Source organism: Bombina bombina, chromosome 8, assembly GCF_027579735.1.
Source record: "Bombina bombina isolate aBomBom1 chromosome 8, aBomBom1.pri, whole genome shotgun sequence".
In the NCBI taxonomy this organism is placed as follows: Eukaryota; Metazoa; Chordata; class Amphibia; order Anura; family Bombinatoridae; genus Bombina; species Bombina bombina.
Window position 1 is genome coordinate 138,809,555 of NC_069506.1, and position 25,674 is coordinate 138,835,228.

Sequence of the window (25,674 nt, forward strand, 5' to 3'; positions counted from 1 at the left end):
ACTCGTTATAAATAATTTAAATCCCCATTCAGTAAATATATTTCCAGATATTAATTCCCACATTTTTCGTATACGTGTGAACAATATTTTTTACATATAAGGTCTTGGCGTACTTTTACTTTACAGTGACATAAATAATAAGGTAATTGCTCCGCCCTCTCTTTGCGTCACACCGTGTACCGCCTCCCATTGGCTTAGACGTGTCTGTGCAGGGCGGCAGGTAGGCGCTTCTCGCGCTTTCCAGCAAGTCGCTTCTGACCTGTCGAACAAGCAGAGAACACGGGCGGAGCAGCGTCTTGGCGTCATTCACCGGAAGCCACTAGCGCTTTCTGAAAGAGTAGCGGTGGTTCAGTGTACCGGGCATTCAGTCATATATATTTTTTTTTTATAAAGCTGGAGACGTCGCGCATGCGTGGTATGTGACCTCATGCTTTTTTTCGCTTTTTTTTTTTTTAACCGTTTGGCTTCTGACAGAGGCGGGCGCATCACAATGGAACGGGTCAGTTTGGATTCATTTTAGTTTCAGTGTAGGCGCTTGTAGTTTGTATACACCTAGGAACTGTTTGTTTCCGGTCAGGGCAGTCTACCACATGTGCGGCAGCCAATTAGTTAACCCTCTAAATAATATCAGGCCTTGAACACGCTGCTGTGTTTAAGTTGGGGCCCTGTTATCAGGCAGAATGTATAAGTATCAGCGATGCACGTTATCATTGCACCAAATAATCACACATAGCTCTGTTTTATTTATTGTCTTGCATTATATGTCTGTGGTTTTAGTCTTTAGAGCGAGTCATACATGAGAAAGGCTAGCACAAGCTTGTCCCACTCGTTTAAAGGAAGCCACTTGCTTCCTGGTGTGCTATATGACAACTTGGGAGGCTCATTACAAGTCAAAGAAAACTACTATACGTTACAAATTATTAGCCCAGAAAATCTAAAGATTAAGTTAAAATTATTTTTTGATAATGTCTCAGTGATTCATACTTGTAAGCAGAATTGATCAATTTCAGATAAAAAAAATCATAATATTGTGCATTTAGTTTTAACATTTTATGTAGTTAGGAATGATATATATATATATATATATTTCAGGTTGCCCTTTTTACATTTTTGTATTATTTACAGGTAGCACATGCAATATTGCAGATGTGGGGGCAAAAAGTGAGAGCTTGATTTATCATATTAACATGAAATATTAATATGTAACAATATACAAACACAAAAAGGAAGGTTCCCTCCATTATCTGTAACAATTGTATTATGGCTACTTTTTCTTATCAATATTACTTTTAAGTAGCAGAACAAAGTTGTATAAAATACTGTACAGTACTTTGTGTAAGAAAGTTCAGTTCAAAACCGAATACAATGTAACTTGTTTTCTTGATTTCAATAACTCCATCTTCAGCAGAAGGTTGCAATATATTCTATCTGCAGTTTCATAGTTGTTAGTAAAATATATATTTTGTTGCCTGAACCCAGTTTTTGCCACTTATATATTTAACTAACCCTATGTATTTTATATTAAAAACAAATAGTTAAAAATAACTTTAACTCTGCATAAACATTTAAGCCCATGCAATTTCAGAAAACAATATTTACGCAAACAAAATTCCTACCCCATATATTTATTTATAATGTATTTGGAAATGAACAGCATGTGAATCACTTGTTTCTTATAACATTTATTTTTCTACATCTAGCATCAACTCGCCTTTCACAACCCTCAAATGTAGAGTTCTGTACCTAACTTTCCCAATAAAAATCTGCAAATGATCAGTGGAAGATTTTTTTTTTTATTTGCACTATTTGGCATGTTATATTGTATGATTACATTTTTTCTGTATATCTATTGTGAACCTGCACATACTTCTGATTTTTAGATTGGGACGATACGTCATTCTTAAATGTTTTGCTTGCTCTTAAACTTACATTTATCCAGTCTTGCATAGGTTAAAACTTTTCAGAACTGGTTTCAATAGTCAAAATCATGTCACGATTTGCGTTATTTGGAGGAGTCAATTTGGATGTGTTAAAGGGACACTCAAGTCAAAATGAAATTTTCATGATTCTGATAGAACATGCCATTTTAAACAACTTTCAAATTTACTTCCATTAACAAAATGCACACACTCTGTTTATATTTACACTTTTTTAATGAAAAGCTCCTACTGAGCATGTGCAAGAATTCACAGAATATACTATATGCATTTTTGATTGGCTGATGGCTGTCACATAACAGGGAGTGGGTATAGACACAACTTAGAAATTTATAAGAAAAAAATCTACTATTCATTTGAAGTTAAAACTAAGTGCTTTTGCATTGTCTTTCTATCGTTCATTTGTTGATTATGCAAATCTACTGTATTTACTGGTTTTAGACAAGGTTGCTTGTCACTGTGCTTTTGTTAACAAATCTTGCTTTGCTTTGCAGTTCATAATGTTATCATCTCTGCTGACGCAAATTAGGGACATATGTGGCAGGAATAGGCTTGTAAAATCTGCCATGTGCACTTTAAAATCTACCAAGGGTGCAAATTAACTAATGAAAGTATAATGCAATTTTTCTTTTTATAATTGAATTGAGCTTTTTACAGTCTTAAACCGTCTACTGTCCCTTTAACCCTTGTGTAAAAAAAATCAAATAATTTTACCAATAAATTATCATATACAATGTCACCTATATTTGCATTCACCTACTACTTTCGTTTGCATAGAGAAACTAGGATCTATAAAACCTATCTGTTAATGCAATTATTTCAATGATCACATGACCTCCAGTGGGCCTGAAACCCTTTATTTATACAAGACTTACTACCTCTTTCCAATAATTCTGATGAGGTATGTTTGTGGTCCTGTTATGGAGGTTTTGTCACAGGAGCAAGCTGCACTTAGTCTTATGGAGCGGTCGGGCCAGGCTGTAACTATACTGCTGGCCCGATGCGCTGAGTAAATATAACAGACCCGCTCAGCAGAGAGCGGGTCGGTGAAACAGCGCTTTTTTAAAAAAATGAATAGGGGAAATTATGTTTTAATAATGTTTGGCTAATATAATGTTATATAATTCTGCACTATGTGCAGAATTATATAACATTATTTTTAAGGTTTACTGTCCCTTTAATTCTGCAATGAGAAAATACTATTACTTGCCTATACCTATTTGTTTGGTCCTTGTATTCTGTAAGGCTTTTTCATTTTGAGAGAACACCAACAACAATTCCATTGTTCTCAGTTATAAGCAGGATGTAAATAGGGGAATTAATAAAGACATGAATTAAGTTAAAGGGTCATGTATACATGGGTGGAAAATTATTACTATAGTTTATTAGTCAGGGTTTTCACAGAGGTAAAAAGTTACTAGTTTAAAGTTAAAGATAGGAAAAAGTCAAATTTCTATATATTAAATTAGTTAGCCCAATTATCCAGACAGTGTATAAATTAGGATCTAGGGAGCGCCTCAAATTGGGGTGGGATATATGCACATAAAACTTAGATGGGTGTTTAGAAAGATTTCACAGGTTTATTCATACAAACACAATAAAAACAATTTAAAAATGTAAAAAATATGAGATAGCGATTGAAGTGAGTTGAAATTACTCAACTTATTGAATATACATCCTCTTATACATTAACTTTTATGGTATCAGACAGGATGGTGATACACAAATGTAAAAGAATAAAAGGTGCAGAGGATATGGAAAATATAAAAATATATAAAAAAACTTTCATGGATCCATGAGTACAGTAAAAAATATGAATAAAACCCTATAGCAGGTATAGAAACACAATATTCAAAAATTATCTAAAATTAAGATACTAAAAACATATAATACAATACAGTTAACGATTCCTAAATATAATAATTATGTAAACAGTGTGTAGTGTCTCCTATGTATTTAAGACAATCCCTGATATTAGGGTAAATAGTTCCAAGTTCCTTGGGGGCAATTCTGCCCTATGGTGAGTCGATCCTAGGGAGTATAACTGTGAAGGTGTCCAAGAAGTATGACTTAGTGAAGGGTGATGAAAAATGTAAAATGTAAAAATGTGGAAAAAATAGAAAAAATAGAAAAAATGTCCTAGTGCTGTGATCAGTGGCAATATAACTCAGATCCAAAAAAAAAAAATATTTTTGTGGCAAAAAAATATAATATACGTGGGAAGTGGATAAGTTCAAAAAAGTGAAAAAATAATCGTATTAATGTCCTAATTCCAAAATCCAAACAGATTTATAATAAAAAATCAAAAATAGAAGCGAATAAGATTTTTGATTTTTTATTATAAATCTGTTTGGATTTTGGAATTAGGACATTAATACGATTATTTTTTCACTTTTTTGAACTTATCCACTTCCCACGTATATTATATTTTTTTGCCACAAAAATATTTTTTTTTTTTGGATCTGAGTTATATTGCCACTGATCACAGCACTAGGACATTTTTTTCTATTTTTTTCTGTTTTTTTCTGTTTTTTCCACATTTTTACATTTTACATTTTTCATCACCCTTCACTAAGTCATACTTCTTGGACACCTTCACAGTTATACTCCCTAGGATCGACTTACCATAGGGCAGAATTGCCCCCAAGGAACTTGGAACTATTTACCCTAATATCAGGGATTGTCTTAAATACATAGGAGACACTACACACTGTTTACATAATTATTATATTTAGGAATCGTTAACTGTATTGTATTATATGTTTTTAGTATCTTAATTTTAGATAATTTTTGAATATTGTGTTTCTATACCTGCTATAGGGTTTTATTCATATTTTTTACTGTACTCATGGATCCATGAAAGTTTTTTTTTATATATTTTTATATTTTCCATATCCTCTGCACCTTTTATTCTTTTACATTTGTGTATCACCATCCTGTCTGATACCATAAAAGTTAATGTATAAGGGGATGTATATTCAATAAGTTGAGTAATTTCAACTCACTTCAATCGCTATCTCATATTTTTTACATTTTTAAATTGTTTTTATTGTGTTTGTATGAATAAACCTGTGAAATCTTTCTAAACACCCATCTAAGTTTTATGTGCATATATCCCAGCCCAATTTGAGGCGCTCCCTAGATCCTAATTTATACACTGTTCAATATCTATAGACAAACTAGGTGTCTTATATCTTCTGGGGAGCTAGTTGGATATAGAGGAGACGCTGTGAGGAACACAACCTATCCCAATTATCCAGACACTCTCAGGACTTTTTTATAAAGATATGAAATTCTTTATTGTATCTTACAGCATAAAGTCAACATTTCGGCTCCAATAGGAGCCCTTTTCAAAACGCTGAATCCTCCAAACAATTGCTTGAAGGATTCACACTGTCTTAAAAAAGGCTCCTATTGGAGCGGAAATGTAGACTTTATGCTGTGTGGTACAATAAAGAATTTTTATATTGATTACAGACCACCCGGGCAAAACATTTATTAAAAGTGCTGAGTGCAGGACTTTCCCTGCCTAAACAAATGTCAAGTAACAGCTGTTTAAACTGCATGGTGCATTTCAATTTTACACAGAAGCAGTTTTGGATTCTATACTTCCATTAGCATCTGAACAGAGCATCAGGATTTAAACAAAATGCTTGCTCAAAGAGCTGGCGGTGGTGTGTATTGTCATTGATTGTATATTGTGTCATACAAGCCACCACTGAAAAGGTGTGGGTTACAAGACACTCACAGCATATATGCACATGCCACTGAAACATAATACTGGTACTGGGTTCTCTGTAAGGAGTATGTGTCCTTTCACGCCTTGTGAGCTGTCTTCCTGTCGGACTGCTAGCAGGTAAGTGCTTTTGTCTTCTAGGTCTTGAAGACTTGCACTTCAGAAGAATACGTCATATGTAGTAGATGGGGACATTTTTTAAATCGTTTATACGGGATTTTCTTTGGCAGTGGGCAGGCACATTGTGTATGTTGAGACTAGGGGTTAAACTTTCCTTTATTGGGACGTTTTTAATCTTTGGGCTAATTTTGTTGAAACACTTTTAGTATGTGTGTGGCTTATGTTTTATACAGGGATTTATGTATAAACTTAAAATTTGGCAGTTGTTATTCTTTGCTTACTTAGCTAGAACAGGCTAACTTACAGACTGCTTGAACGTTTGTGTAAATTAAGCTCCGGTGTTGTAGGCAGAAGGAAACACACAGCTTTTACTTGCTACGTAGTTTCCTCTCTCTGCCGGTTATATGGCTTCTCTCTGCTGTTGGATATTCACGGATCGGAGTGGCGTCATTGAATTTCAGTCTCTACTATATGATCGTTTTTTTAGAGACTTCTGGCAGACAAATTGTGTATAAGTGTTAGGGTAAGGCACCTCAGCCCGTCTGAGGTGTAGGGGGCCTGATTGGTTTATTATTTTAACCCCTTCGTGACCAGAGCACTTTTCCATTAGTGTGACCGTCTGGGACCAGGGCTATTTTTACATTTCTGTGGTGTTTGTGTTTAGCTCTAATTTTCCTCGTACTAATTTACTGTACCCACAGATATTATATACCGTTTTTCTCGCCATTAAATGGACTTTCTAAAGATACCATTATTTTCATCATATCTTATAATTTACTATAAAAATGTTTAGAAAATATGGTGAAAAAATTGAAAAAAACAGACTTTTTCTAACTTTGACCCCTAAAATCTGTTACACATTTACAACCACTAAAAAGCACCCATGCTAAATAGTTTCTAAATTTTGTCCTAAGTTTAGAAATACTTAATGTTTACATTTCCTTTGCTTATTTTGCAAGTTATAGGGCAATATATACAAGTAGCACTTTGCTATTTCCAATCCATTTTTTTTTTGCTCTCAAAATTAGTTACAATGGAATAGTGATATCTGTCAGGAATCCCTGAATAACCCTTCACATGTGTGTATATATATTTTAGTAGACAACCCAAAGTAGTGATCTAGGCCCATTTTGGTATATTTCATGCCACCATTTCATCGCCAAATGCGATCAAATAAAAAAAGTGTTCACTTTTTCACAAACATTTTCACAAACTTTAGGTTTCTCACTAAAATTTACAAACCGCGTGTGCAATTATGGCACAAATGGTTGTAAATGCTTCTCTATGATCCCCTTTGTTCAGAAATAACAGACTTATATGGCTTTGGCATTGCTTTTTGGTAATTAGAAGGCCGCCAAATGCCGCTGTGCACCAAACTTGTATTATGCCCAGCAGTGACGGGGTTAATTAGGGAGCTTGTAGGGTTAATTTTAGCTTTAGTGTAGAGATCAACCTGACACATCCCACCCCCTGATCCCTCCCAAACAGCTCTCTTCTCTCCCCGCCATCTTAAGTACTGGCAGAAAGTCTGTCAGTACTAAAATAAAGCATTTTTTTTATTGATTATGCAGTGTTGGATCCCCCCCAATATAGCTTTCTAACCCTTCCCCCTCTACCTACTTGCCGCCATCTTGGGTACTGGCAGCTGTCTGCCCCAGAGGACGTGTCAGGCACGTCCTTGGTCCTTAAGGGTATTTTTTTTTATGACGTGTCTGACACGTTCTCAGTCGCGAAGGGGTTAAATTATTTTTGCATAACATTAAGCGTCTGTGGTATTAAAAATTCTTAAAGTGTATTTAAAAAAAAAAATCTACAATTTTGAGGAATTTTTTCTTTAGTATTATGGACATGGACCAAGACTGTGTCTTTTTTAACAAATGCTTGTTATGCATTGAGGCACAAATTGTTTTGCCTATGCATTTCTGTGCTGCATGCTTAGCTAGTACACTTCAATTTAAAGATAACTTGTTGCCCCCTGAGCCCAATGTCTCTCAGGATGATGCTGTTCAGGCAATGCCACAGCTTTCTTCTCAAACGTTCCAAGCCTCTATGGCGTCACATACAGTGCCCTGCAGTTCCTCTCAGCCTCCAGGAGGAGTTTATTTGCCTGCAGATTTTGCTGCACATGTATCTTCTGCGGTATCTGTGGCATTATCTGCTTTTCCTATGCTGGGAAAATGCAAGAGGAAAATTAGACATTCAGATAGTAAGGTTTCTGTTGCAACTACTGCTACGTAGGTTGCCCTCCCTCATAAGTCTGATGAGGAGGATACATCGGTAGCCTCTGAGGGTGGAATCTCAGATTCGGACAGTATTATTCCTTCATCTGATACTGAAGAAGTAAACTTCAGATTTAGACGGAAAAGAACGTGCAACAGCACTACACTGAGATTAGGAAGTTGCTTAAATATGAGGAGAAATAAGTTATCCTGAGCTTGAGTGCTTATGCATAAACTGACTTAGGAAAATTGTCTGTGTTGACAAACTTCAGATTTAAGTTTGAACACCTATGTGTACGGTTAAAGGAGGTATTGGCTACTTTTGATGATTCCGATACCTCTGTCGTTGTCAACCCTAAGAAGTTTAGTAAACTTACTATGATGATCCTTCCTCTGTGGAAGTGTTTTCTGTTCCAGACCGTATGACGGAGATTATTTCAGAGGAATGGGAAAAGCCAGGGATACCTTTCCCCTGTCTTTAAGAAGATGTTTCCTGTTTCTGACTCCATTAAAGGGACAGTCAAGTCCAAAAAAACTTTCATGATTTAAATAGGGAATGTAATTTTAAACAACTTTAATTTACTTTATCCCCAATTTTGCTTTGTACTCTTGGTATTCTTAGTTAAAAGCTAAACCTAGGAGGTTCATATGCTAATTTCCTAGACCTTAAAGACTGCCTCTAATCTGAATGCATTTTGACCACTAGAGGGCATTAATTTATCTTTTTCATATAGATTCCATTGAACTCATGGATTTGAAGTTACCCTGGATTGAGCGCTGATTGGCTAAAATTCAAGTCTGTCAAAACAACTGAAACAAGGGGGCAGTTTGCCAAGGCTTAGATACAAGGTAATCACAGAGGTAAAAAGTGTATTTCTATAACAGCGCTGGTTATGTAACACTGGGGAATGGGTAATAAAGGGATTATCTTTCTTTATAAACAACAAAAATTCTAGTGTTGACTGTCCCTTTAAAGATTCATGCCGCATGGTGCCTAAAGTAGAAGGGGGCTATTACTACTCTAGCTAAGAGAACTACGATCCCTATAGGGGATAGCTGCTCCTTTAAAGGGACATTAAACCCAAATATTTTCTTTCATGATTCAGATAGAGAATACCATTTTAAACAACTTTCTAATTTACTTCTATTATATAATTTGCTTTATTCTCTTGATATACTTTCATGAAAAGCATATCTAGATAGGCTCAGTAGCTTCTGATTGGTGGCTGCACATAGAATTCTATTCACATCTGTTTGTCTTTCCCAAAAAAGAGGGAACTTTTCCACCCATTTTAGACCTAAAGTGCTTCAACAAGTTTCTCAGGGTACCGTCCTTCAAAATGGAACCATTCATTCCATTCTTCCTTTGGTCCAAGAGGGTAAGTTTATGATGACAATTGACCTGAAGGACACGTATCTTCATGTTCCCATCCACAGGGATTATCACAAGTTCCTGAGATTCCCCTTTCTAGACAAACACTTTCAGTTTGTTGCTCTTCCGTTTGTCCTTGCCACAGCTCCCAGAATTTTCTCAAAGGTTCTGGGGGCTCTCTTTGCAGTGATCAGGTCTCAGGGAATTGCAGTTGCACCATACCTGGATGACATATTGGTTCAAGCGCCATCTTTTCAACAAGCAAACTCTCATGTAGAGATCTTGTTGTCTTTTCTATGTTACCACGGTTGGAAAGTGAATCTGGAAAAGAGTTCCCTTGTTACAGCTATAAGGGTGGTTTTCTTAGGGACCATAATAGATTCCCTATCTATGAAAAAATGTCTGACGGAGGTCAGAAAATCCTAAATTCTCTTCTCTTGCCCCTCTCTTCAGTCTACTGTTCGGCCATCAGTAGCTCAATGTATGTATCTCTCTCTCTTTTCTTTTTCTCTCTTTCTCTCTCTTTCTCCTCTCTCATGAAGGAGGTGGTTCAGATTATTCAGTGTGCAGAAGCTCATAATTGTTGTTTGTCTGCCATCCACATTCCTGGAGTGGACAACTGGGAAGCGGATTTCCTAAGCAGACAGACATTTCATCCCGGGGAGTGGGCTCTCCATCCGGAGGTGTTCTCCAGGTTAACCTTCAAATGGGGGATGCTGGAGTTGGATCTAATGACGTCTCGGCAGAACGCCAAGCTTCCAAAGTACGGTTCAAGGTCAAGAGATCCTCAGGCTGCTCTGATAGATGCTCTGGCAGTTCCTTGGGTTTTTGGTCTAGCATACCTGTTTCCTCCGTTTGCGCTCCTTCCTCGAGTTATTGCTCATATCAAACGAGAGCATCTGTAATTCGAATAGCTCCTGCATTGCCTCGCAGGATCTGGTATGCAGACCTAGTGAAGATATCGTCTTGGCTGCCTTGGAGGTTGCCTCTGAGGAAGCCTATTATTATTCATAGAAGATCTAAAATTTAGTATGAATATGAGTGAAGTGGGCATAGAGTACTTGGACACTTATGTTTATAAAGAAAAAGTTTTTTTGGAAAGTGATCTATATACAAAAAAGACCGATGGGAATAATTTGCTACAATATGGCAGCTGCCATCCATAGAGTGTGTTTAAGGCAATACCCAAGAGCCAGTTTACTAGGGTCAAGAGGATTGTTTCAGATAGCAATAACTGTAAACAAAGACTGGGAGAAATGGCTGATAAATTTATTGCAAGGAAATACCCTAGGAAATTGATAACAGAACAATTGGCAAGTGTAGAAGTTGGCTTTAAACAAAACCAGAAACAAGGACATATAGGCAAGAAAGGAGATAACATGATATTTGTTACCCAACACAACAGGTTTAGTCAAAAAATAACCGGTGTTTTGAAAAAACACTGGCACATAATAAGGGAAAATGTAATCCACAAGTGGAAGAATTTAAACAGGTGCCTATGGTAGCATATAAGAAAAACAAAAGTATTAAGGATTTGATTGTACACACTAACATAGGCTCTGCTAAGAGAAATATTCAGTTAACAGATGGCAGCAAGAATAATGGGTGTTATCCGTGCTTGAACTGCAGTCACTGCAGCTCCATGATAAAAGGAAAAAACTGTTATCATCCAACTAGTGGCCGGAAATATGTAATAAACAAATACTTTACATGCAGAACTACTTTTGCTATCTATATGATCAAGTGTCCATGTGGACTTATCTATATAGGTGAGACCTGCAGAGAGGTAAGGGAGAGGATAACCGAACATAAATCAAACATAAGATGTAAAAACATGGAGGCTCCTGTGTCCTCTCACTTCCTCTCTGCAGGTCATAATATTAGTCAGCTCAGATTCCTTGTTATAGATCAGGTAATGAAACCAAGAAGGGGTGGTGACAGAGAACATCTCCTTAAAATGAGGGAGATGTTCTGGATACATAAATTGGATTGCCTGACCCCCAAGTGTCTAAACAAAGATTTTGACTGGAGTTTGTTTTGTTGACTTTAAACTATTCCTCTTGCATTCCATATAGATGAGCTAAGAGAATATATCATGAGTGTAGACACCAAAATTTAAGGATAATAAATAGTTGGTCATGTATTAGCAAAGGATTGAGGAATTTTTTCTCTTTAAAAGCAGGTTTCTTCTGGGAATGTACATTTCTTTATTTTTTCTGTATGACAATTCTGTAGTGATGAGAATGTATTATGTACATTTACCCCAATTACTGTGGCTCTGTAGATATTGGGATTTTATGCTCCTCTTTTTAAATTGTATATAGGTTTTATGTTATTTTAATAATATATGGATGGTGTTCATCCATTCCATAATTGAACACTGGGAAATATTAAGAATAAAAACAGTGATGTACTATATTTTTCATCCACAAGATGTCACTGTTGCAATAGCAATAGTTGTGTTCTTTATGGAATGGGTTAATTAACATCAGGTGAATGATTAACAGGTGCAGGTATAAGTAGCAGAAACCTGTATAACTAAAGTGTACATGACTAAGAGCCTAATGCTGGCTTGAAACGTTGTATTATCAATGGGACCCAAGACAAAAGAATAAAGGTCTTTTAAAGAAATTGGTGGCTGCAGTTCTTTGAAATTGAAGGACTTTTTTAAATCGGGGTCTATTCCTCCATAGAAATCTCGTTTCTCTGAAGCTGACAGTTTGGAGATTGAACGCTTAGTTCTCTTCTGTGCAGAGTAAAAGTTGTTCTGCATCCCATCCTTACACACGCGCAAAATACAAGAATACAAGAGAGAACAGTAAGAGATTGTGCAGACAGAACGTTCTGCTGAAAGGAAGACCTATTGAAGTTATTGTGTTTTACTATTTAATATGATCCTTACAGAGCCTTCATTTTTAAAGTGAAAGTAAAGTTATGTGGTCCCCTCTCCTCAGTTACATAGTTCATTTAAAATAAATAGGAGTTTCATTCATGAGTTTGTACAAATTTGCATGCAAATGCCATTTTCGCCGCAAATAAACTCAATATTTTACTACTTACAATTCAACACGTTTTTCTCCTCTCATTTTACTTCCTGATCACGTTCATCGGTTGACCAATTGACTTTCTGGCCGATAGGCGGCCATGAGCCGACGTCATCCGCCTATGTGTTCAATTGCGCATGCGGCAAATCTTGTTTGTGCTCGTTATGTAGGACGCCCGTTCACGATTCGCGCATGCGCACACCTTTTTGTTTTATAACAGCCAAGGACGCATTCATGCATGCGCGTTGTAAAGAGGCTCATCACAGAATCGCATGCGCATTAATGGTAAGATCTACGATTCGCCCATGCGCAATGCGTTCTTTGCTTGTGAACGTGCATTTGACATACGTATAGAGCGGGTGGGACCGCTCTATACATCTAAACACAGAAACATAGGAAGTCTAAGATGGGCGGAGCATGACGGATAAGGTTAGAAGAAATAAAATTTTAATTAAAAGTCAAAATTCACATAATGAAGAAAAAAAAAATAGCGATCTTACTATTTGGAATGTATACAATACTTGGATGTGTTGTAAAGGGCTAAAATTTACTTTCACTTTAACCTCTTGGCTGTTAAAATCTAACTATCATATAAAACCTACTTCTAACATACAGTAGTTGTATGATGTTTCACTGATACACTATTACAGAGAATGAGAGGCAGTGAGTGCCGGGCAGGAACAGCTTGTAGACCCGGTTATCGCTGTTAAACGCACAGACCTACATCACATCGCCGCCTGCCCGGCACTCACTGCCTCTCATTCTCTGTAACACACAGCGCACAGCATGGATGAGAGGCAGTGAGTGCCGGGCACGAACATCTAGAGAGCTAAAATTGCGGATGAATGAGGGAGATAGTGAAGTGAGGGGGTGCCATATGAGTGTGTCACTGAACTGAATGAAGGGATACACAGGAGCGGGCAGGGGCGAAAGGAAAGGATCCTGTAGTGGAAGCTTTTGGTAGACGTCAGAGAAGGAGGGGTCAGGCGGCCATTTCAAAACGGCCAGATGAGATCTAGTATTTTCTGCAAAAGTTTATTTAGATAAAAATTGGGCTACAGTTTGCTGTAAAGATCGTTAATTAACTAATCTAAATAAGTAACAGTAATTTTTGGGTTGACTCCATTTAATCTTGTTCTTAAAGTTTTGCAGCAGGCTCTGTTTGAGCCAATGCATTCCATAGATATTAAGTTGCTATCTTGGAAGGTTTTGTTTCTTATTGCTATCTCTTCCACTCTGAGAGTTTCAGAAATGTCAGCTTTGCAGTATGATTCGCCTTACCTTATCTTTCATGCGGATAAGGCGGTTCTTCATACTAAATTGGGGTTTCTTCCTTAAGTGGTTTCAGATAGAAATATTAATCAGGAAATTGTTGTTCCTTCTCTCTGTCCCAATCCTTCTTCTCATAAAGAACGTCTGTTGCACAACGTGGATGTTGTGCGTGCTGTAAAATTCTACTTACAGGCGACTAAGGATTTTTGCCAGTCTTCTGCCCTGTTTGTTTGTTTGTTTGTTTCTCAGGAAAGCGTAAGGGTCAGAAGGCTACTGCTACTTCTCTTTCTCTCTGGTTGAGAAGTATGATTCATTTTGCTTATTAGATTGCTGGTCAGCAGCCTCCTGAGAGAATTGCAGCTTATTCCACTAGGGCTGTCTCCTCTTCTTGGGCTTTTAAAAATGAAGCTTCTGTGGAACAGATTTGCAAGGCTGCCTGCCACTTGATCCTCTCTGCCTACTTTTTCCAAATTTGATACTTGTGCCTCTGCTGAGGCCTCTTTTGGGAAAAGGGTTCTTCAAGCGGTGGTGCCTTCTGTTTACGTCTGCCTGTCTTGTTATCCCTCCCTAGTCATCTGTGTCCTCTAGCTTGGATATTGGTTCCCATTAGTAATTGAATGACCTTGTGGACTCTCCATATCTTGGGAAAGAAAACAAAATTTATGCTTACCTGATAAATTAATTTCTTTCTTTCAGGATATGGAGAGTCCATGACCCCACTCTTAATTAAAACAGTTATTTTTTACTAAACCTCAGGCACCTCTACACATTTGTGTTATTACTTTTTCCATTTCCCTTCGTTCGAAAGACTGGGGATTATGGGTAGGGGAGTAACACTTAATCAACTTCCCAATTTACCCTTGGATGAATGAGCAGTGATGCACTACTAGGAGCTAACTGTACACATTGGATGAATCCTGAAAACTTGATAATAGGAGTAAATTAGAAAGTTGCTTAAAATTGCATGCTCTATCTGAATCATTAAAGAAGAAATTTGGGTTTAGTGTCCCTTTTAAGGTAATGGTTATTTTTCTTTAGTTAAATAGAACTCTCTCTAAATTAAGGTAATCCTTTACATCAAGTCTTACTGACTAGTGATTTAAATCAAATCCACCCTGTTGTACATTCTTTTTATATGCACACTTTCTGATGCACCAGTTCCTGCTGAGCATGTTCATAGTGTTTACATATAAGCCTGTGATTGTCTGATGGTTATACACATGATACAGGGGCAGGCAGGGAAATAGAATTTTTTTTTTTTTTAAATTATCCGAAAAAAAATCCACTTTTTACAATTCAGAGTAAGTACTATTGCATTTGAGTATGCAGTTCTAGTGCATTTAAAGGGACAGTAAACACCTTGTATCTATAAAGTATTTAGTTGTGTGCAATACAACTACTGTGCAATATCCTTTCAGTATTTTGCCCCCTTTTTATTTAATTTAGCTCAGAAAATTGTGATTGTCTAATAAACATGTGCAGCTACTGATATTCATCATTAGTTTGTATGAACACAATCTGAATATGGCCTCAGGCAGTGGCATTTGGCTCCTTTCAGAGTTGGATTTTTTTGTGTGTAATAGTGCAACACACAAAGGTCTGGATTTGCACTATTACACTAAAAATTCCTGTTCTGAGCTGTATTCAGCTACTTGTACCCATATTCAGCATTCGCTCGTACAGAGGTGGAATACCAGAAGATGCATATGTCTATAGTCTAATTCTCAGAATTTGAATTGCACGCTGCTAAATTCTCAATGCTAACCCTGCTACACATCTGTTCCTACTTGGCTTTAACTGGTAACTACAAAACAGCGCACAAGTATACCTCACTTTACAGCGCTTCACTTTACAGCGCTTCGCTAATACATCACTTTGTGGAGCTGAAGTTCAACCTCCAAGGATTTTGAAACAGTGCTGTAATCATCGTGAGATTGCGAGAAAAGTGACTGGCACCATTTTGTTATACACAGTTCACTCTGTTTACAGCATTACAGTGCAATCTGTGTCTCAGTGCTATAGTCTGGCAAATTGTACTACAGTAATTGTCACTATTTTACAGGTACAGTATTTATTGAATACTAATTGAATTCTGTGCTGTGCTAGTGTTAAACTAAACTTAGCACTATTGCATCCCTAATATATGTTAGTTCAAACAAGTTTTTAAACACACTGGCAAGGGAAAAGAAAGCTAAAACCATGTTGTTTCACTTTAAGGCGGTTTTCACTTTAGAGCAGGGCTCCGGTCCCTAATCCGCTGTATGAGCGAGGTATACCTGTACTTTACACTAACATTATAACCGTGGCTAACCTTGTTGTCTTGACTAAAGCCTAGATTGACTCCTCCAAATAAGTGGTGGGTGGAGTTTTGCTATTGATAAACAATTGTAGTCAAAATTATGTTAGTGTCATTCTACGGCAACACAACAGATGTATTGTTTGTGATTACAAGATTACAAGGCACTTTTATGGTTCATTAACCCCTTGAGTGCTAATGACGGCTCTGAGCCGTCACAAATTGTCTCAGTCAGATGCTAATGACGGCTCAGAGCCGTCACTAGCACTCTCCCACTTTGAGGGAGATCTGGGGGCTCCTACCGGCTCGTACCCTGGCGATCGGGCCTGCATAGTGACGGGCATCGCCGGGGGTTCATGTTACGTGTGGTGACGTCACTTCACAACTTTAACATTAACAATGTTAAAGGGACAGTCAAACCAAATTTTCAAATATGTAATTCCTATAAAGTTGCTAACGATGTTTAGTTTACACTAGCCTAATTCATTACCCTAAATAGTTTATAAGAATTTCCTACTTGTTTCTTCTTTGCAGTTTAAAATGCCCATATTTCGTCATCAAGATCCTAAGGTTGCTCAGTCTCCAGCTCTATATCGGCTACTTCTCGTAAATCCACGCTCCTGATATTTTGCGCATTGCGTTGCTAACACTAGGGGGAAGGAACTCCAGCCGGTGCAGGAGCTCATTTGTTATAGCGCAAAGCTGTGTATAAGATGGGCACTGGTGTGTGTGCACTGCTCAGCCGGTGCAGGAGCTCATTTGTTATAGCGCAAAGCTGTGTATAAGATGGGCACTGGTGTGTGTGTGCACTGCTCAGCTGGTGCAGGAGCTCATTTGTTATAGCGCAAAGCTGTGTATAAGATGGGCACTGGTGTGTGTGTGTGCACTGCTCAGCCGGTGCAGGAGCTCATTTGTTATAGCGCAAAGCTGTGTATAAGATGGGCACTGGTGTGTGTGTGCACTGCTCAGCCGGTGCAGGAGCTCATTTGTTATAGCGCAAAGCTGTGTATAAGATGGGCACTGGTGTGTGTGTGCACTGCTCAGCCGGTGCAGGAGCTCATTTGTTATAGCGCAAAGCTGTGTATAAGATGGGCACTGGTGTGTGTGTGCACTGCTCAGCCGGTGCAGGAGCTCATTTGTTATAGCGCAAAGCTGTGTATAAGATGGGCACTGGTGTGTGTGTGCACTGCTCAGCCGGTGCAGGAGCTCATTTGTTATAGCGCAAAGCTGTGTATAAGATGGGCACTGGTGTGTGTGTGCACTGCTCAGCCGGTGCAGGAGCTCATTTGTTATAGCGCAAAGCTGTGTATAAGATGGGCACGTGTGTGTGTGCACTGCTCAGCCGGTGCAGGAGCTCATTTGTTATAGCGCAAAGCTGTGTATAAGATGGGCACTGGTGTGTGTGTGCACTGCTCAGCCGGTGCAGGAGCTCATTTGTTATAGAGCAAAGCTGTCTATAAGATGGGCACTGGTGTGTGTGTGCACTGCTCAGCCGGTGCAGGAGCTCATTTGTTATAGCGCAAAGCTGTGTATAAGATGGGCACTGGTGTGTGTGTGCACTGCTCAGCCGGTGCAGGAGCTCATTTGTTATAGCGCAAAGCTGTGTATAAGATGGGCACTGGTGTGTGTGTGCACTGCTCAGCCGGTGCAGGAGCTCATTTGTTATAGCGCAAAGCTGTGTATAAGATGGGCACTGGTGTGTGTGCACTGCTCAGCCGGTGCAGGAGCTCATTTGTTATAGCGCAAAGCTGTGTATAAGATGGGCACTGGTGTGTGTGTGCACTGCTCAGCCGGTGCAGGAGCTCATTTGTTATAGCGCAAAGCTGTGTATAAGATGGGCACTGGTGTGTGTGTGCACTGCTCAGCCGGTGCAGGAGCTCATTTGTTATAGCGCAAAGCTGTGTATAAGATGGGCACTGGTGTGTGTGTGCACTGCTCAGCCGGTGCAGGAGCTCATTTGTTATAGCGCAAAGCTGTTTATAAGATGGGCACTGGTGTGTGTGTGCACTGCTCAGCCGGTGCAGGAGCTCATTTGTTATAGCGCAAAGCTGTGTATAAGATGGGCACTGGTGTGTGTGTGCACTGCTCAGCCGGTGCAGGAGCTCATTTGTTATAGCGCAAAGCTGTGTATAAGATGGGCACTGGTGTGTGTGCACTGCTCAGCCGGTGCAGGAGCTCATTTGTTATAGCGCAAAGCTGTGTATAAGATGGGCACTGGTGTGTGTGCACTGCTCAGCCGGTGCAGGAGCTCATTTGTTATAGCGCAAAGCTGTGAATAAGATGGGCACTGGTGTGTGTGTGCACTGCTCATCCGGTGCAGGAGCTCATTTGTTATAGCGCAAAGCTGTGAATAAGATGGGCACTGCTGTGTGTGTGCACTGCTCAGCCGGTGCAGGAGCTCATTTGTTATAGCGCAAAGCTGTGAATAAGATGGGCACTGGTGTGTGTGTGCACTGCTCAGCCGGTGCAGGAGCTCATTTGTTATACCGCAAAGCTGTGTATAAGATGGGCACTGGTGTGTGTGTGTGCACTGCTCAGCCGGTGCAGGAGCTCATTTGTTATACCGCAAAGCTGTGTATAAGAAACATAAGTCTGCTTTGTTTTATTTTTGCAGTGGAAGCAATACATTATAGTGCATACATCGTTTGAATGTCTGTTCAGAAAATACAGTATACAATGCAATGAATAATGTTACCGTAAACAATTGCTATCGTCACATTTGTTTTGAAACTGTAATAGTTTTATTGTTTATTTTGTATTTTTACACAAAAAAGATTTCTCTGGTCTAGAAAATGTAAACAGTGTTATGTTTTTTTCTGTTATATGTTTGTTGTTTTATAAAAAAGAAACATTTTTTTTGTATGGCTCAGTGTTCTTTTGATAATTGAGGGAATAGAGGGAGCTTAGAAATCCTTCAGGCAGGGGAGAATTGGTGATGTGTTTTGCAACAAATGTACCAAAACAAAATAATAAAGGAACATGACAAACGACGTACAGTAGTAAGCAGCCTTAGCTGAGCCATACAAGAAAAATGTTTCTTTTTTATAAAACAACAAACATATAACAGAAAAAAACATAAAACTGTTTACATTTTCTAGACCAGAGAAATCTTTTTTGTGTAAAAATACAAAATAAACAATAAAACTATTACAGTTTCAAAACAAATGTGACGATAGCAATTGTTTACGGTAACATTATTCATTGCATTGTATACTGTATTTTCTGAACAGACATTCAAACGATGTATGCACTATAATGTATTGCTTCCACTGCAAAAATAAAACAAAGCAGACTTATGTTTCTTATACACAGCTTTGCGCTATAACAAATGAGCTCCTGCACCGGCTGAGCAGTGCACACACACACCAGTGCCCATCTTATTCACAGCTTTGCGCTATAACAAATGAGCTCCTGCACCGGCTGAGCAGTGCACACACACCAGTGCTCATCTTATACACAGCTTTGCGCTATAACAAATGAGCTCCTGCACCGGCTGAGCAGTGCATACACACCAGTGCGCATCTTATTCACAGCTTTGCGCTATAACAAATGAGCTCCTACACCGGCTGAGCAGTGCACACACACCAGTGCCCATCTTATTCACAGCTTTGCGCTATAACAAATGAGCTCCTGCACCTGCTGGCGTTCCTTCCCCCTAGTGTTAGCAACGCAATGCGCATGCGCAAAATATCAGGAGCGTGGATTTACGAGAAGTAGCCGATATAGAGCTGGAGACTGAGCAACCTTAGGATCTTGATGACAAAATATGGGAGGGGGCAGGCGGGCATTTTAAACTACAAAGAAGAAACAAGTAAGTAGGAAATGCTTATAAACTATTTAGGGTAATGAATTAGGCTACAGTGCAAACTAAACATCGTTAGCAACTTTATAGGAATTACATATTTGAAAATTTGGGTTGACTGTCCCTTTAAATAAAGTAGCAAGGGGGCATGCTGCTTAGAAGCCTGTATCTCAGGCATCTAAGCGGCTACAGACCCACCGTTGGAAAGATAATCACCTAACCTTTCCAACAGTGTAAGTTTTGGGGATCTGAAATAAATTTAAAAAAATATATATTTTTAAGAATTAAAATAAAAAAAACCTTAGCACCCAAGTGGGAAAGTGCTTAGCACTCAAAGGGTTAAGAAAGTAACTGCGGTAAGCACAACTTCTGTCTAAAAGTGTCTAATTTGTTTAGTTCTCATGGTATCCTTTGTTGAAAAGCATATCTAGGTAGGTTGAGTACCTTGGAGCTAGCTGCTGATTGGTGGCTGCATATATATGCCTCACGTCAATGGCTTACCAATGTGTTCAGCTAGCTCTCAGTAGTTCAATAAAGGATACCAAGAGAATGATGCTAAATTGATAATAGAAGTACAGGTATGCCTCGCTTTACAGAACTTAACAGCGCTTCACTAATACAGCGCTAATATGGAGCTGAAGTTCAATCTCCAAGGATTTTGAAACAGTACTGTACACATCGTGAGATTGCAAAATGTGACTGGCACCATTTTGTTATGTGCAGTTCGGTCTGTTTACAGCATTACAGTGCAATCTGTGTTGTAGTCTTGCAAATTTTGCTACAGTAAATGTCACTATTTTACAGGTACTGTACAGTCTTCATTGAATACTGTACTATGCTAGTGTTAAACTAAACTTAGTGCTGTTGCTCTGCCAAGTGAAAATTAAAGCTAAAACAGTCTTGTTTCACTTTAACCCCTTAAGGACCACAGCACTTTTCCATTTTCTGTCCGTTTGGGACCAAGGCTATTTTTGCAGTGTTTGCGTTTAGCTGTAATTTCCCTCTTATTCATTTACTGTACCCACACATATTATATACCGTTTTTCTCGCCATTAAATTGACTTTCTAAAAATACTATTATTTTCATCATATCTTATAATTTACTATAAAAATTTTTATAAAATATGAGGAAAAAATGGAAAAAAATACACTTTTTTTAACTTTGACCCCCAAAATCTGTTACACATCTACAACCACCAAAAAACACTTATGCTAAATAGTTTCTAAATTTTGTCCTGAGTTTAGAAATACCCAATGTTTACATCTTCTTTGCTTTTTTTTATAAGTTATAGGGCCATAAATACAAGTAGCACTTTGCTATTTCCAAACCATTATTTTTCAAAATTAGCGCTAGTTACATTAGAACACTAATATCTTTCAGGAATCTCTGAATATCCCTTGACATGTATATATTTTTTTTTAGTAGACATCCCAAAGTATTGATCTAGGCCCATTTTGGTATATTTCATGCCACCATTTCACCGCCAAATGTGATTAAATACAAAAAAAGTTCACTTTTTCACTAATTTTTTCACAAACTTTTGGTTTCTCACTGAAATTATTTACAAACAGCTTGTGCAATTATGGCTTAAATTATTTTAAATTAATCTCTGGGATCCCCTTTGTTCAGAAATAGCAGACATATATGGCTTTGGCGTTGCTTTTTGGTAATTAGAAGGCTGCTAAATGCCACTGCGCACTACACGTGTATTATGCCCAGCAGTGAAGGGGTTAATTAGGGAGCTTTTAGGGGCAATTTTAGCTTTAGTATAGTGTAGTAGACAACCCCAAGTATTGATCTAGGCCCATTTTGGTATATTTCATGCCACCATTTCACCGCCAAATGCGATCAAATAAAAAAAAACGTTACATTTTTCACAATTTTAGGTTTCTCACTGAAATCATTTACAAACAGCTTGTTCAATTATGGCAGAAATAGCAGACATATATGGCTTTGGCGTTGCTTTGTGGTAATCAGAAGGCCGCCAAATGCCGCTGCGCATCACACGTGTATTATGGCTAGCAGTGATGGGGTTAATTATGTAGCTTGTAGGGAGCTTGCAGGGTTAATTTTAGCTTTAGTTTAGAGCTCAGCCTCCCACCTAAAACATCAGACCCCCTGATCCCTCCCAAACAGCTCTCTTCCCTCCCCCACCCCACAATTGTCCCCGCCATCTTAAGTACTGGCAGAAACTCTGCCAGTACTAAAATAAAAGCTATATTGGGGCTTTTTTTTTTTTTGGCATATTTACATATGCTGCTGTGTAGGATCCCCCCTTAGCCCCCAACCTCACTGATCCCCCCACCAAACAGCTTTCTAACCCACCCCCTCTGCCTTAATGGGCTCCATCTTGGGTACTGGCAGCTGTCTGCCAGTACCCAGTTTAGTAACAAAAGTATGTTTATTGGTTTTTTCATAGCCCTTTTCTGTAGTGTAGCTCCCCCCCCCCAGACCAACCCCCCACCCCTTCCAGAACCCTTAGATCATAATTTATTTAGTTAAATGTTTTTTTTTACTCTTCTTAACTTAACTTTTGCTGCAGTGTAGCGGTTCCCTCCCGCTCCCACCCCGTGCACGCGCCCGCCCGCTGCCCCCTGTGCACGCGCGCGCTCCCGTGCGCGCCCCCGCCTGTCCCGCCCCCGATCCCGCCCCCCTCCCCTTCATCCGGCACACCGATGGCCGCCCACCCGCCTCCCAGACTTGCTCCCACCCACCAACGATACCGGCCACCGATGTCCGGTGCAGAGAGGGCCACAGAGTGGCTCTCTCTGCATCGGATGGCCAAGGGGGGTTATTGCAGGATGCCTCCATATCGAGGCATCACTGCAATAACCGGAAAGCAGCTGGAAGCGAGCAGGATCGCTTCCAGCTGCTTTCCAGACCAAGGACGTACGCCACACGTCCTCGGTCATTAACTGACTTTTTTTTGAGGACGTGTGGCGTACGTCCTTGGTCCTTAAGGGGTTAAAAGGACACTGAACCCAAATTTTTTTCTTTCATGTTTCAGATAGAGCATGCCATTTTAAGCAACTTTATAATTTACTCCTATTATCAAGTTTTCTTCATTCTCTTGCTATCTTTATTTGAAAAGCAAGAGTGTAAGTTTAGAAGCCTGCCCATTTTTGGGTTGTGCTTGCTGATTGGTGGCTGAATGCACCCACCAATAAACAAGTGCTTTACAGTGTTCTGAACCAAAAATTGGCTGGCTTCTTAGCTAAGAAGCCTTCTTTTTCAAATAAAGATAGCAAGAGAAGAAAGAAAAAAATGATAATAGGAGTAAATTAGAAAGTTGCTTAAAATTGCATGTTCTATCTGAATCATGAAAGAAAAAAAAAATGAGTTTAGTATCCCTTTAAGGCGGTTTTCACTTTACCAGCGGGGCTCCAGTCGATAACGAGCTGTGTGAGCGAGGTATACCTGTAAATTGGGAAGTTGAATAAAATTGTATGCTCTGTCTGAATCATGAAATAAATATTTTGGGTTTCATGTCCCTTTAACCCTTAAAGGGACAGTCAAGTCCAAAAAAACTTTCATGATTTAAATAGGGAATGTAATTTTAAACAACTTTCAAATGTACTTTTATCACCAATTTTGCTTTGTTCTTTTGGCATTCTTAGTTAAAAGATAATTCTATGAGGTTCATATGCTAATTTATTAGACCTTGAAGACTGCCTATAATCTGAATGCATTTTGATCACTAGAGGGCATGAGTTCATGTGTTTCATATAGATAACATTGAGCTCATGCACGTCAAAAGAACACAGCCATACAAGAAAAATGTTTCTTTTTTATAAAACAACAAACCTATAACAGAAAAAAACATAACACTGTTTACATTTTCTAGACCAGAGAAATCTTTTTTTTTTGTGTAAAAATACAAAATAAACAAAACTATTACAGTTTCAAAACACCTGGAGTAAGCACTGATTGGCTAAAATGCAAGTCTGTCAAATGAACTGAAATAAGGGGGCAGTTTACAGAGGCTTAGATACACGTTTTTACCTCTGTGATTATCTTGCATTTCTATAACAGTGTTGGTTATGCAAAACTGGGGAATGGGTAATAAAGGGATTATCTTTCCTTTTAAAAGACAAAAACTCTGGTGTTGACTGTCCCTTTAAATTGCATGTACTAAATTTGTATTTGGGGTTTCTTATTTCATTAATTTAAATACCCATATGTATATCTTGTTCAAAACGGGGTGTGAGGAATTATTTGTGCAGCTTTGTTTCCCCAGCACTGGTTTGCAGTTGTGGTTTTCTTGAGGAGGGTTCTTGCTGCTAACAGCATCAGGCTTTGAATTGTGTGCAGCATGAAGGGAATCTTGTCATAGACACGTGCACAACAGTGCTAGATATCTTTAGGGAAGCACTGGTATTGATAATTGATCAACTTAGCACTAGCTGTATAAATAATGGTTTCTGTTTTTTTTTAAATTCTGGGGAAATATATACAGTGCTATTAATTGTATCTATTTTTTTTTCTTCTAGAATTATTCATTTTTTTAACTTTGGAAATTTGCTTTTATGAAGAAAGTACATTGAAAAAGCTGAGGACCTTCATTTAAACAGAAACAGGTGACCAAGCATGGCGCTCCAACCTGAGAGGAAAAAGAGCCGGTCATTAAGTCTAGCAAGTATTGCACAAATTTCTAATGACATTTCACGGAAGTTCCTTGATCGCAGTGACCTGGCCAGGCTTTTAAGGATTGTTTCTACTACTTATAAAGATCAAACCCCAGTTTTAGAAGTGCTTGATGCCTTTTTTATCTCCAACCCACAGGCCAAAATAAAATTGGTATTTGTGGATGACACTGTTTATGTGAAGAATATTTTTATAATGTCACCTGCTATGCAAGAACTTGCTCAGAACTTCCCAGAACACTTGTATGTAGACCTCCTAAGTAATATTCGCCCTGGCTTTAATTTGTACAGTGTTTCCTGTGAAGTTAACTCGGGTTGGAAGATGTGTGCTAGCTGTATATCAAAAGCAAATAACCCTGAGACATTAAGGTTTCTTATTGTTTCTGTCTTGCAAAGTATACCAAAAATTAAAGGTCAGATCAAAACCATAACCGTACACCCGGGGATAGAGGATCGCCTATACTTGGGCATGCTTTTACCTAATGTGATTTTAAAGCATAGTATTTTGCTTCTTGATCAAGCACTGGATGGCAGAATGTCTAATTTAGAATCTGCTACAAAATCACAGATTAAGATTGCTTTAAATATCATGCTCAATACACGCTCGCTAAAGGTCTACAACCGTCAACTGGATAATTTTAAGGCGGTATGTCCTGCAGAGATCTTCCAGTATTATTTTGAAAACTGGCATTCAATCCGAAAGCTGTGGTTCTCAAAGGAAAATAAACATCAACTGAAAACGGAGCAGGCTATTTATACATATGTAACATCTCTGCATTATACGCTTGCTACAGAAATGGGCATCTCGCCATCATTAAAAGCGTGTCTTCATGTTGTTCTGAATGACAACCTTGAATTAAAGAGTGGCCCAGATGTTTCGTCACTGCCGGAGCCGCTTCCTGTTGTTGATGTTCCTGAACAGCCTACATCACCACATTCAATTGTTTCTGAAGAGGTGCAGCAGGTTAGTGTTTTTTTTTTTTTAAAATCTTTTAAAAGTATTTAATTGTTCTGCATATTTATATTAATCAAAAGTTGGATACATTTTCTTAAACGGGAAGTGTCCACAGCTGCATTCATTACTTTTGGAAAATACAGAACCTGGCCACCAGGAGGAGGCAAAGACAACCCAGCCAAAAGCTTAAATACCTCCCCCACTTCCCTCATCCCCTAGTCATCTTTGCCTTTCGTCACAGGAGGTTGTCAGAGAAGTTGCAGAAGTTCGAGAGAGT

At 38.6% G+C, this 25,674-nt stretch overlaps 1 protein-coding gene across 4 annotated transcripts in view; it reads left to right on the plus strand.

Moving 5' to 3' along the window:
* The first annotated feature begins 265 nt into the window (after positions 1 to 265).
* The window catches only part of LOC128638563 (uncharacterized), a 431,654-nt gene continuing 406,245 nt past the window's right edge, over positions 266 to 25,674 (plus strand). Inside the window, exons 1-3 of one of the 4 annotated variants that reach the window (XM_053690591.1) lie at positions 266 to 499; positions 8,747 to 8,861; positions 24,290 to 25,406. In XM_053690591.1, the coding sequence (XP_053546566.1) occupies positions 24,387 to 25,406 (1,020 nt within the window). In that variant the 5' untranslated portion in view covers positions 266 to 499; positions 8,747 to 8,861; positions 24,290 to 24,386. The remainder of the gene's footprint in view (positions 500 to 8,746; positions 8,862 to 24,289; positions 25,407 to 25,674) is intronic. The other 3 variants (XM_053690593.1, XM_053690590.1, XM_053690592.1) reach the window with 3 other exon arrangements.